Genomic DNA, 13,330 nt, shown 5'->3' with positions numbered 1-13,330 from the left:
GGAGAAACTTAAGAAAGAGAATATTGGAGACATAAAAGCAAAATTTCACCTACTTTCCAGTTGTCTAGAGATGGCCTATTGGAGCACTCTCTTAGGACTATCTGTACTCATATCCCTAGAGCTAACTTGAAAGCTTCAAAGCTGATTGGTCCTGAGAAATGCTAAATTGTAGTGAGGAAAAAACTACAGTTGAGTGTTGCAAGATGGCATATTCATAGGATGATAGGAACTCATAAATAGACTATTAACACACTTTCCCTCAGTTTTCACCACTTGAAAATCTAATGGTTCAATTAAATAGCTGTTTGGAGAGTTACTACAGAGGGAAGAGATGGGGGTAGGTGGAAGGGATACTAAAATATTAGCATAATTCCAAAGGAAGACTTAGTTCCAAATGTAACACAGAAAAAGCAGAGGAACATGGGAAGAAAATATAAAATTCAGAATGAAAAGGTTTATGCAAATGTGGTTAAAAATATCCAAAGATCAGAATGAAATATAAGGTAACATGATTCAGAAATTTTGTTTATCAACAAAAGCTAACCTGAGTCACAGTTGTTAAAAAGATAAGAAGATATTTTAAGTGTTTGAATGCCATATCCTAGTCAGAGTTTCACAATTTAAAAGGAATGTGAGAAACAACATGTATATATATGTGCATGGCAGGGAAGGAGAGGAAGGTGGGAAAAACAGTAATGAATATGAAATCACAAATCCAGACCAAAACAAAACAAAACAAAATAATTCTGATGAGGGAATATAGGAATAATGAGAATATATCCAAAGAATTTTGCTTCTAGAAAAGTTTAAGAGGCTTTACAAAATCTTCCTAATTTCAAAGTATATGAAAAGGTTTGTATCCAAATTATGGTGACTTGTATAAATAAGAGTAAATTACAGGATACTTGGAAACTGATTTAGCAAAATCCTAATTTAATGAACCTGGAAAGACATCAAAATTGCGTATTAAATCTGAATTATGTTTAAATGGCAACCTCTTGTGATGGTGAATAGAAAGAGTATTATTTACTTTGTTTTTATCAAGTGCCTTAGGGTTCTTAGGGTTCTTTCTATTAGCCAACAACATCTTGGTGGAGAAGTTTTTCCAATGGTTTCTTTAAATGTACCATATAAGAGAATAAAGAATAGTTTGGGTAGTGGAGCTCAACAAGGTAAATGAAATTATACATGCATATATGGATGGTTTTTACTCTCTACAATCTCAGACTTCCTTCTCCTTTTTTAGTCTTAGTTCTTAGTTCTCTGTCTAGCTCTTCCTGAAGCCTCTATCTGTTTTCCTATGTGGCTCCCTAAGACTCCCAGCACACAAATTATAGAGAGCATCAATACTGAATAAAAGCTGTATCTTCATCCAACTAATAGTAACATATAAAACTAGTATTATATATAACTACATTACATATAAAATTATAAAAAATGACTATGACCAGATAACTACATTGATCAATCAATAAATTAATAACTTTAAATATGTTTATAAATTAAATTATAAATTGCTGAATGGACAAGGATTTGTAATTTCAATTTAATAAAATTAATTGAAATGAAATAAACAGTAGCTTAACTACAACTTTTAATTTTTTCCATTCATTCATGTAGATAGGCTTTTACTTGAATAAGGGAAGGAATGCTATTAAGGTAACTAAGAAAATGGTTGCTTTTATAGTTAGAAAAATAAAGCAAGATGGTATCTTAGTGAGAAATTTAATCAATATTGTCTTCTATTTCTTTTTTAATTGATGTTGCAGTTTAAGTCCTTCTATGACATACCAAAGCTGTGTTACCAGAGGCAAATGTTTCAAATGTTTCAAGAAATTCTCTAACACTGTTATTAGATATAAGTTGCTGAACTGTAGCAGGAGAGGGACTTATACTAGGGGTTCCCTAGCACTAATGAAATCATAGTTTTAGACAAAAGTAAAAGACATTGGGAAAAGTTAAAAGAAAGAAAGATAATGACATTAATACATGTTCACTGGATGATAATGTATTTATAGATTTAAAAGTTTTATTTCTATAATTAATAATTCCAGAAACTATATTCACAATAACTATAATAAAACCTTACTATTTTAGACTGTCAGAAAGAAGAGGGAAAAGGAAAATGCTGTCTGAATTAATGAAGACTGAATTCTGAAATTCCATTAAAAGTAAAATATAATTTTATTATAAAAATAACATATAGAAAAGATAAACAAAAACTAGAATAAAAATTTAAAAAAAAACTTACCTAGTTGAAATATATGAAGGGACCTCCTTTAATCAACAACTATGAATGATTCCTAATTAGTTCATAATGCTATTTTATAAATAGGAAACTCAAAGTTCTTGAGAATGTTAGAAAGACATTATGTTATCTTGCCAAAGGAAAGAAATTCCTTTTTAAAATTTTATTTGTCCTACTGACATTCTTAGCAAAGATACAATTGCTATCACAAATTCCAAATCATTAAAGTAAAAATTTACAATGTTTCACCATATAACAGAGCTGTGTTAAATAGAGAAGAATACTTTCTGAGAGATTAGGAAGTACCTTTTCCTAAAAGTTCTTTTAAATGATACAGAATGTATCTTCAATTAGGACAGCTCAACAAAATTCAACCAACAATTTAGGTGCCTTCCTGATGTAGAAAATAATTTTTCCCACCTCATTAACTGCAACAAGTACCTGCTATATTAAAAGTACTATGCTAGCCCCCAAGCACAGATATAAAAACTTACATTTTAAAAGAGATATATAAGTAGTTACAATACAAAAAACACATAGTGCCAAAAGAAATTTGAGGAAGATGAGATCCCTGGAAGAGTACAGGAAATATGATGGAAGAGGAAGCTCTTGAATCTTACATGAAGAAATAGACAGACTTCGAATATGGACAGGGGAGCAGCATGAGCAAAGCTAAGAATATAGGACAAAGAATATTTTAGAGTAATAATATGAGATAGGATTAGAAGGTTGGGTAAGAGCCAAATTCATGAAGGGATTTGAATGCTAGTATCTTCAGTTAATATTTTAGTAAACAATGGAGAGTCACTGAAGGTCTGAGTCTAGGAATAACTCAGAGTGATGGAGTTGGAAGACTATTTTAGCAGCAGCATGAAAAGACTGGAAAGGAAATAGAATGGAATGAGGAAGACCAGTTATGAAGTTGTTAGTCTAGCCCACATGAGAAGAGATGAGGACAAACTATTTTGTCTATAATGGGCATGAAAGGAGAGTTAACAGATAAGATAAACTATTCAGGAATTAGAAATTTATTGAATTTTCTGACCCAAGTGCCATTGCATTTTCTGATTTACCTTCCTCTGAATCTCTTACCATTTCTTCCTTTGTTTATCTAGACAAGATTATCATAAATTAAGGACAGAAGATCATGTTTAATTCTAATTTCTGTAAACAAGTTAAACTTTATCCATAAATGTATATGATAATATAATTTTGTTATTTTTAAGTGATCAGGGAAGGACCATGAGACTGTAAGTTCATCCTTTACAATATCTACTCCTTTACCTTTTGACTTGTATGTGAAGGTTTCTCATAATTATGCTAATTATTTATGATATATTTGACAGTTTTTGGAAAGGAGCTTTCAACAGTCATTTTAAAAATCCTCAAAAACAATGAAAAGCAAAACACCAGCACAGCTATCACCTTTGATTTTTAGACGACTGGAAACCAAAATCAGAAGAGGGGATACATGAATGTTCTCTTACCATTTTGAATGAGTGTTTGTGATCGTGTGAACCTTCCATGGACAGCTGTCATGTGCAGTGGACTCTTTCCATCCTTACTCTTTAAAAAAGAGAGAGAGAAAAGATAATTTGTTCATAAATCAATGTCATCTAATGTCCCTAATGATATAATTGAGGAATTGATATCATGAAGTTTTCATTCAGAAGCTTAATACTAAATATTTTGTCATAACAGAAAGACTAAAGATAATTATGAAGGAGTTTTTTTTTTTTTTTATGAGAACTCTCAAACAGTTGTTTAATGCTAAATATTTGGCCTGCTGTTAAACCTTTATCAAATTGGACTGCTAGAAACATAAAATTTCCCATTTTATAGATAAAAATCTTGGGGTGGGGATATAAAATGATTTAATCAGGGTTGAAGGTGGAAACTGAAATCTGACTTCATATCTTTTAGTCAATAAAGTTAGCACAAAACATCTAAAGTTATCTAATAAAGAAGATACTCTTCAAGACTTTTACATACTCTAAAGTATGGGGGAGAAGGGGAAAAGACAAATGATGTGTTTACTTGTGAGGTCCTGTCTCAACAGAGGCTAATTCACTTGCCATAAATCATTGTCACATTTAACAACTGATCTGGGACCTACTCCCATTTAATAAAATCCAACACTCCTGAAAAGCAGTATTTTTTTTTTTTTGCACTGTTTTAAATGAGAAGCCCTTATTTTGTTGACCTCATGTGAGATCACAGAATCAACATATGAAAACTACTCAGGAGCTGCCATTTTGAGAGTACACAGTATGGAATTTAAATTTATGCAAGACTCAAAAAACAATGACCATCTCTCAACTAGTCAGTCAAGGGAAATACTCTAGCCCAATGAGACTAAACAGAACATAATGGACAGAGTTTGTAAATTAGTCATGAACAATTAATTAACTTTATTAAAACTTATTGGCTCCAGAGGATCAAGGTACAATAGAAGGATATAGTAAGGATGCATAGTTAGACTAGGTGAAAGACACAGTTTCCTAACAATAAGAGAAGATAAAAAATGGGAGGAGGTACCTCAGAAGGTAGCGAAGATCCCTTTGACTTGAGGACTACAGGGAAACATTAGAGTATAACTTGTTGGGTACATTGTAGATGGGATTCTTATTCAGATGTAGGTTCAACTAGGTGGCCTTTGAACTCCCTTATGACACAAATGCCCAAGTCAGACCTATTATTTATTGTAGCAGTAATAGCAATTATTATAATAATAATATGTTGAATACTGGAGTACCTTTTTTCTTGGGATTTCAGACTTCTTTTAGTCTTAATGGTTTCCTGCTCCAAAACAAGGCTTAAGAGATATAGTGAATAAAACATGGGAACAGGAGAGTTCAGTACAGCCTCAGATAATAGCTGTGTGGCCTTAGGCTAAGTTTTCTCATATGTAAAATAAAATCTAAAATAGGCATCTACTTTACCTAGTATAAATGAAGATAAAATTAAATACTATCTGTAGAGAGCTCTGCAAACCTTAAAGTACTATATAAATGCCAGCTATTATTATTAATATTATTGTTACTGATGTTAAAGGTAATAGATGGTAGGGGAAAGGGGAGGGGGAAGGAGAGGAAAAGTTGGAACAGAAGATTTTGCTAGGGTCAATGTTGAAAAATTACCCATGCATATGTTTTGTAAATAAAAAGCTATAATAATAATAAAAAATTAAAGGTAATAGATGGAACCTGTAAAAATTAACTGAATAAACTAAAGCAAAGTTGGCAATAATAATAGATTTTTCATTAGCATATCATAATCTGGGAGATCCTCAAACAGATAATTTCCTGAAAAAATTGCCCAAAATAAATAAGCTCATATAGCAGTGTGATATGGTGGAAGTAGAGATAATAGTATTATCTCTAAGGTTCCTTCCATCTCTATATCTGTGCTCTTATAATCATATAGCTAGTCAGAATCAGTGATGGGATTTGAATCCAAATTTCTGGTGATTCTAAATTCAGAGACCTTTCCACTAAAGCATACTTCCTCTGAGGAAATATTGATGACAATAAAGATCAAAGATACAATTCTATGCATAGACCTTATAATTTCCTTAAATCTTGCTGTAAAGGGTATTTTCTATTTAACTATTTATACTATTATTTTAATAATTTGATTTTTTATGCATAAGCCATCTTTAGATGGTAAGCACATATTTTATATCTTTTTAGAAGAAATGCCTAATGTGATTGACATCTTATAAGTCAAGCCACCATTTTTTACTGGAGAGCATCTATATAAATTAAAATAGTGCTAGGAAAAGGTAACAAATCTCTAAGAGGCATAGCTTATAAATTCTGTCCTTCTTCAATGACAGCAAAATCTCTTTCCCTTATCATTGCTTCTTTTGCCTTGCAGTGTTTGGACTTTTGTGAAATACCAATGAACACTGACAGAATGACAAAGCAGGAAAAAGAAGAAAAGATGAGACATGTGTGGCTAAGACAAATTGCTTCTAAAATGTCAGAAGGATGGCTATATCACCTTCAATGCCATACTTATTTAAGGTTCATCATGTTTTTCTTCTCTTCGTGTAATATTCCATTGAGTCCAAGGAAATGGATTTCAGGATATGATCAAAGAAAATATTAGTTGGGATAAGAGGAAGGGCAGCTGTTTTCTGACGACTGTTTTGCATCTTGTAGAGCATTTATGGAAGGACATAGATAACAAAGAGAGATAGAAGGTAAAGATGGGTTGCAGTTTTGGAAAGTTAAATTGGGGCCAAATTGTGGAGGACTTTAAATATAAGGCTGAGGGATTTACACTTTACAGAATTGTCAGAGGGGAAATCTTGAAGTAAAATCATTTTATAATATATTATGCTTCTATTTGTAAAGTATATTAGACCCTACACTGAATCTAGTAACTCTCTCTATTACAATATGATCAAACATTAGAAATTCAAGAAAGAAGGTAATATATGGGTAAGAATTCATTATGTAGAAAGGAAAAAATTTCATTTGGGCTTTCATTCTGATTAACAAGGCAAAATTCAAAACAAAGAAAACTTAAAGGATTTATTATATCAAGGTGGCCACACATTGAGGGGATAATCACTAAAGATCAGCAATGGATTCCAGACAGAGACAGTTCTTTTATAGGTAATGTGAAGACAATCCAGCTAGGTCTATCTCAACAAAAGATTTTGGGCCCCTTGAATCTCAGCTTCTCCCCAAGGTAATAAGAATATGACAATTTGCAGGTAAGGATATGTGAAAAAGAGCAGGTAACAAAAAAACAAAAACAAAAACAAAAAACAACTGCAGATTCAGTGTCTTCTTCTCTACAGGAGCCTTCCCCAACACTGGATGATAAGCAAGGGTAGGAACAATGAGTAACTGAGTCAACATAACTTCCAACACAGACACCTAGCTTTTGGCAAAACAACAGTCCACTAATGATTCAAATGTACTGACTCAGAAAAAATTAGTACAGAAATAACCATCTGGCACCTATTGAACTCAGTTTCAGATCACAACTCCTGTATCCAATATTCTTCAGTTGTTTGGCACCATTTTGCCCCAGTGATAAATGCTTTCCAGGTTACCATGAAATTATGTATGAAGATGAACTACATTTCCCAGGATTCTCCTGCCAGAAACCCCAGGAAATTTCAGCAGGATTTGGCAACTTGATAGGACATCATTATCTTTTTGAAAACTACATGAATTCTCTGGGATGTATTTCAACAGAACAGAGCTAAAATAAATGCCCAAAAGTTAAAATAGGATAGGGATAGGGGGTTGAAGTGTCTGAGTGTTGATATGGAATATGGACAAGGAATGGCACTGATCAAAAATGGCCAAATTATCTCAAAATCAAGTTTACTTGAAATAATACAAGATGTAAAATGGAGTATAAAGACAGATCTTAGAGTTTGGAAGGCCTGTATCACCTCTGATACATATAGACCATGACCCTGAGCAAGTCACTTAATGTTTTAGTTCATCAAATAGCTCTATAGTCTCTAAGTTTTAGAAAAGGTGGTAATTTCCATTGATTGAGGATATTCCTGATGGAGACCTTTGTCCTTAGTATCTGAGTAGGTTAGGGGAAGGGGCATTACCTGGGAAGGGCCGGAATTTCTAGGCAAGCAAGGAAGATCACAGATAAAATTATCTTGGTCTTAAGTGGATCCTTTTGTTGTCCTTAACTAGGACTTTATTGCAATGGGTCCTAATTGATTTCCTTATTAAAATTCCATGCACAGATGTAATTATCTTACTGTATCCAATCATGAGACCAAATTAGGATGTCAAGCCCCAAGGTTATTTTTCTCCAATAAAAGAACCTACTGGTATCTCAATCCTTCTCTAACTCCTTTAACCCACTTATTAAGCCACAATGGTTCACTTCTTTTAGGGTTAGCCCTCTTGCTAAGTATCTTAACCTCTTTAGGAATTTAGTTTGTCTTATGGCCCTATTGCTAGTTCATTAAGAATTTAGTTCTGCCTTCTTTTTCCTTGTTAATGGTTAAAAACTCCCTTTTGGAAATTAGCCTGCAGCCAGAAGTGTAATAAAATATTTGCCTCTTGATTTGAAGATGGTCTAAACTTACAAATCCTTTTGAGATTTCTCATGGTACCAGCCAGAAACCCCAATATATTTTGGATGTCTAGCCCTATCTCCAAAATATATTTTGGGAGGTTCAGTGTTTCAGTACCCTGTACCCCACCATTCCTCAGTAGCTTCCCATTACAATAAAATCAGAGGTCTGGTAAAGTAATAATAATTAATCAACAAACATTTACTAACTGTCTCATATATGCCAAACACTGGGAAGGATAAACACAAAGAATTTTTTTAAAAATCCCTACTCTCAAGGATAATAACAAAAATTATGATAATGGCATATAAAGATAAATTCTGGTTCCATTTTAAATAACAGCTCTCATATTTAAAATCATGATTAGTTCATAAGAGAAAAATGGAAATCAAGAGGACTATTAAACTAAACTAAATTAAATAAGCACTCTTATTCTGTAACACAAGAATAAAATTTAGATGCAGCATATTTGTCACAGTTTAGGATTCATAAATACAGGGTATGAAGAAATGAATGCACTCTCTCTTACACACACACACACACACACACACACACACACACACACACCCCTAGGCATTGTGAGGGCAAGGCAAAGATTCAGTGCCAACACTACTTAATGGTGTTATGGGCTGATGCTATGAGTTTAAAGCCCAACCTGGAGTTAGCTTCAGAGAGAAGGAAACCCTGGAAGGGTCATATATAAGTGTTTGAAAGCATCCAATGTTCAAGAGACCCTTGGAAGAACAAAGCAATTCAGCACAATTCTCTGATTCTCTGATCTGTCAGGTTAGCTCAATATTCACTTTAATGAAATAGTCTAGGTTGAGTCAATACTTCAGAAATCCAGAGTCCATTGGAATAGTCCCGGAGCAGAAATGAAGCACATCTTAAGGGGCTCATTGTTTAGTTTCATGGCTTAGAAGGAGGGTTTTGCCTTCCTAGAGTGATATTTTTGTGATGGTAAATTGAGCCATCTTTTATCTCAATTCTTACCTAACCCATAGACATTGTATGGGCATGACAACAGACAAATTGAGATTTGAGAAAGTCCTTAATGTAAAAGGCCAAGATCACCAACTCCCTCCTAGAGCAATTGCCAGTAACCTTGACTTTTGCCTTGTCAAGACACTTTAGTGATTCTGGAGGAGAGAGTAAGACTGGAAGCTCTACCTCATTAAAATCCAATTCACATACAAGTCAAGACATCACCCACATGAAGAAGGCTGAAAAATAAAACAACACATAGACCTCTCTGCCCCAAACAAGATTATTTTATCTTCAGCATGACAGTACCAAGCATTGCTATACTCTAAACTTTAAGGTTCAGAGTTACCAATTATATAAGCACAAAATACTCAGTCTAAGTAGTACATGTTGAGAGTAATTAAATTTGCATCTAGGAAGGCTCAAAGAATAGAGAGGCAACATGTAGAAAATCTAAAAATCAATAATTACCAATCAACAGATACAGAGTATGAAGCTCACCTGGACATTCACATCTGCCCCATTGTTCACTAACAGTTCAAGACAGAGAGCACCGTGAGTAGAAGCAGCAGCAAAGTGCAGAGGGGTGAATCCACTGGTATTAGGCTGGTTCACATTGGCACCATAATCAATCAGTTCATTGACTACAGCGTCTTGTCCATTATAACAGGCGATGTGAAGGGCTGTGTTTCCATAGACATTGATTTCATCAATCTGCAAATGAGACCAAAGGAGGCAATTACAATTACTGAGGCCAATTTACTCCCTTTCATAATGAACGATGGGATATTGGTAGCAACAAGAAGGTGACTCCAATTAATCAATGTATATTATTCAATGCTTACTTGGTACTTGACACTTCTGGGAATAGTACAAAATTTATGATGAAAAGATATGGCCCCTACCCTGGAAATGCTTACAATATAAAATTAAAGATCAAAATAAAGCAAATGAGATAAAAAAGGAGCTTGCCAGAAGACAGGAAGGGGTCATTTTTTATAGACATTATTTACTATATTACCTCATTACCATGTATGAATATGTAACACTAACAGTTTCTGTAATACAAAGTGGACATTTTTCAGGACTAGGAGACTACATGGTGGAAATTGTACTAGGCTTGATATCAAGACACTTCTAGACTGACTTTCATACTTAGCAGATCTGAGTGATTTCTGATCATTCCTTTAACCTCTTTGAATCTATTTCTCCATTGGCAAATGGGAATAATATAAATGGTATCTACCTCACACAATTATTTTTTTTTTTAATTTATAAATCTTAAGGCACTATATAAATGGGTCCTTACTATAAAGGTATGAGATATGATTTCAAGTAAATGTACAAATTCACATTAGTTACTGGTTTTCCAGTTAATAGAATTGCAGGATTAAGAGTCAAAAGATGATCTAATCTTTTTTTTTTCTTTTCTTGAGGTAATTGGGGTTAAGTGACTTGCCCAGAGTCATACAACTAGGAAGTGTTAAGTGTCTGAGGTCAAATTTGAACTCAGGTCCTCCTGACTTCAGGGCTGGTCCTCTATTCACTTCACCACCTAGTGGCTCCACTAATCCAACCCTTTTTATGTTATACATCAAGAAACTGAGCTCCAAAGATGTAAAATGATTTGGCCAAATTCAGACAGGTCTATAAGTACAGGGATGGAATTTGAATCCTAAGTTTGGAACTCTTTTTACTCTGCTCTCTATTTGAGAGGATTTTTTTCCCCTCTTTGATCTGATTTTTCTCATGTTTTTTTTTTATACATATATTTTTAACATGTTTAATTTATATTGGATTATTTGCCATCTAGGAGAAGGGATGGGGAGAAAATTTGGAACACAAGGTTTTGCAAGGGTCAGTGTTGAAAAATTATCTATGCATATGTTTTGAAAATAAAAAGCTTTAATAAAAAAATTGATAGCATAGAAGATGAAGAATCCAGATAAGGACATGAAACTCATAGTGGAATTACAATAAAAAATTCTTATATGATGGATAGATTCTTATGACAAAGTAATTCTTCACAGAGGAAGAGTGATTTTACTAGCTTCTAATAGAATTCTTTAAAATGATTCCTTTCAGAATAATAAAAAATGTTGTGGAAAAAATTTAAAAAATATGTTTAATGAGTAGGAGGAAGATGATGGAAAGGTAGCTAAGGCTTCAAAGAGGAAGTAGTGTCCAAGAGTAACTTTCAGCTATTACTCAATCATTTTACATAAAGTTATCATGAAAGAGCAGACAGAGGGCAGAGCCCATGGGGTAGATTGCTAAAGTTTCTCTGGCACTGGAACTGACAGCTACAACCAAGCCTAGGCTTGTTATGGCTGTAGGGGGCAGCTAGATGGTAGCCTGATACAGGTCTAGCTGAGGACCTGAGTTCAAATGTGACCTCTGACATTTAATATGTCCTAGCTATAGGATCTTGGCAAATTACTTAATCCCAATTGCCTCACAAAATAAAAATATAAGATAGATAGATAGATAGATAGACAGACAGACAGACAAAAGTCATGGTTGTTTGGTCAGCAACAGACACTTCCCCCACCCCTGCCTGAAATAGGGAAACTTAGTTCTCTTTTCTGCTGTTTTCATAATGCTGATCTACTATTTCTTCTCTTGAGCTAAGGAAACACAGGGAAGGGAGGCAATGTAAGTAGAGGTGCTGACTTTGGCCCCATCATTCTTTCATCTCAGCAGAAGAGACAGTATGGTATAGTGGGAAAGGGTACTAGCTTTGGAAGCAGAGGCTTACCCCACACTGTCACTTAATCTCCATGCCTCAATTTCATTTTCTGTATAATTAGATAATCTCTCAGGTCTTTAAATTCTCCCCAAATCTCATGTTCTTTCATGCTTAGAAGCCAAGATTTAAAAGGCCAGAACAGAAAAGGCTCAGTAATTTCATTTAAAACATGCTTATTTCACAGAAAAGAATGATACTCGAGATTATGAATTAAACAAAAATTCTTTCTAAGTACCCTAGTCAATTTACAATGATGAACTTAAATCACTGCAAGCCTAAATTATAAATATAACTCCTAAATATAGGACCATATTTCAAGGGTCCCTAAGTACATGGTGCTATGGATCAAGAATCTTTCCTGTAATCTTATACCCATTACTAAAGAGGGTTGGACTTGGATTCAGAAGATATAAGTTCAGATGATGAAACACTTCACTGTTCTGGCCTCCTCTTCTTTCTCAGTGACATAAAGGAATAGGATTGGGTGACATCTGATGACCCTTTTAATGCCAGATCTCAAGGGCTATAACCACCCAAAGGCTAATTCCTATCATCTTTGCATGTGATTTCTATTTCAACATCTCTGTGTCTCTCAGGATAGCAAAGGTCAGCATCTTTTTTTATTTTTTTACTACTTGGCAGGACCATCTTTGGTCTTTCTATAGAATTAAAGGAACAATGAAAACAAGATTATGAGATGTTGAGCCCTGAATTAAAATACAAATATGCTATGTAATTGCTATAACAACAATAACAATGAAACATGAACATAGCCATTCATTTGTGAATCATCTGGAGATGGTTCAGTGCTTACCTCTACTCCTAGATTGAGGAGGTGTTTAACCACATTTACTTGTCCATTGGAGGCTGCAGCATGCAGGGGGGTGTAACCTTTCTTGTCCTTGCAGGTGACTTCAGCACCATGGTTAATAAGCAGTGCTACCACTTCCAGGTGGCCTTTAAAAAGATAAAGCAGCATAAAGCATTATAATTATTATTATTTACTTTTATGCAGTTAGAATCTTGAATGTTACGAACACCAAAACCAAACAACACCATGTTCAAACTAGAACAAGAAAAAAGGATCATGTGAAAATGCAAATCTTTGTGAGCATTTTTTCCAAAGATATATTCAAAAAACATGTTATTGTAATATGCTTTCAATGTTTCTCTGTTTCCTTCTGAACTTTCTGTCTCATTCTCTAGAAGTCACTTACCATATTAGTACTCAAAGCAACTCTGAATTTTAGACAAAATACTGACATGAATAGTTCCCTAT

At 33.9% G+C, this 13,330-nt stretch overlaps 1 protein-coding gene across 14 annotated transcripts in view; it reads right to left on the bottom strand.

Moving 5' to 3' along the window:
* The window catches only part of ANKRD44 (ankyrin repeat domain 44), a 344,106-nt gene that overhangs the window by 113,943 nt on the left and 216,833 nt on the right, over positions 1–13,330 (bottom strand). For all 14 annotated transcript variants that reach the window (XM_074302785.1, XM_074302794.1, XM_074302788.1 and 11 more), the window contains exons 7-9: positions 12,866–13,008; positions 9,804–10,016; positions 3,736–3,814 (exon numbers count right to left, since the gene is read on the bottom strand). In XM_074302785.1, the coding sequence (XP_074158886.1) occupies positions 3,736–3,814; positions 9,804–10,016; positions 12,866–13,008 (435 nt within the window). The remainder of the gene's footprint in view (positions 1–3,735; positions 3,815–9,803; positions 10,017–12,865; positions 13,009–13,330) is intronic.

This window comes from Sminthopsis crassicaudata, chromosome 3 (assembly GCF_048593235.1).
Source record: "Sminthopsis crassicaudata isolate SCR6 chromosome 3, ASM4859323v1, whole genome shotgun sequence".
NCBI lineage: Eukaryota > Metazoa > Chordata > Mammalia > Dasyuromorphia > Dasyuridae > Sminthopsis > Sminthopsis crassicaudata.
Note: the sequence above shows the minus strand (reverse complement) of the source record. Positions and strands in the feature narration are given on the sequence as shown.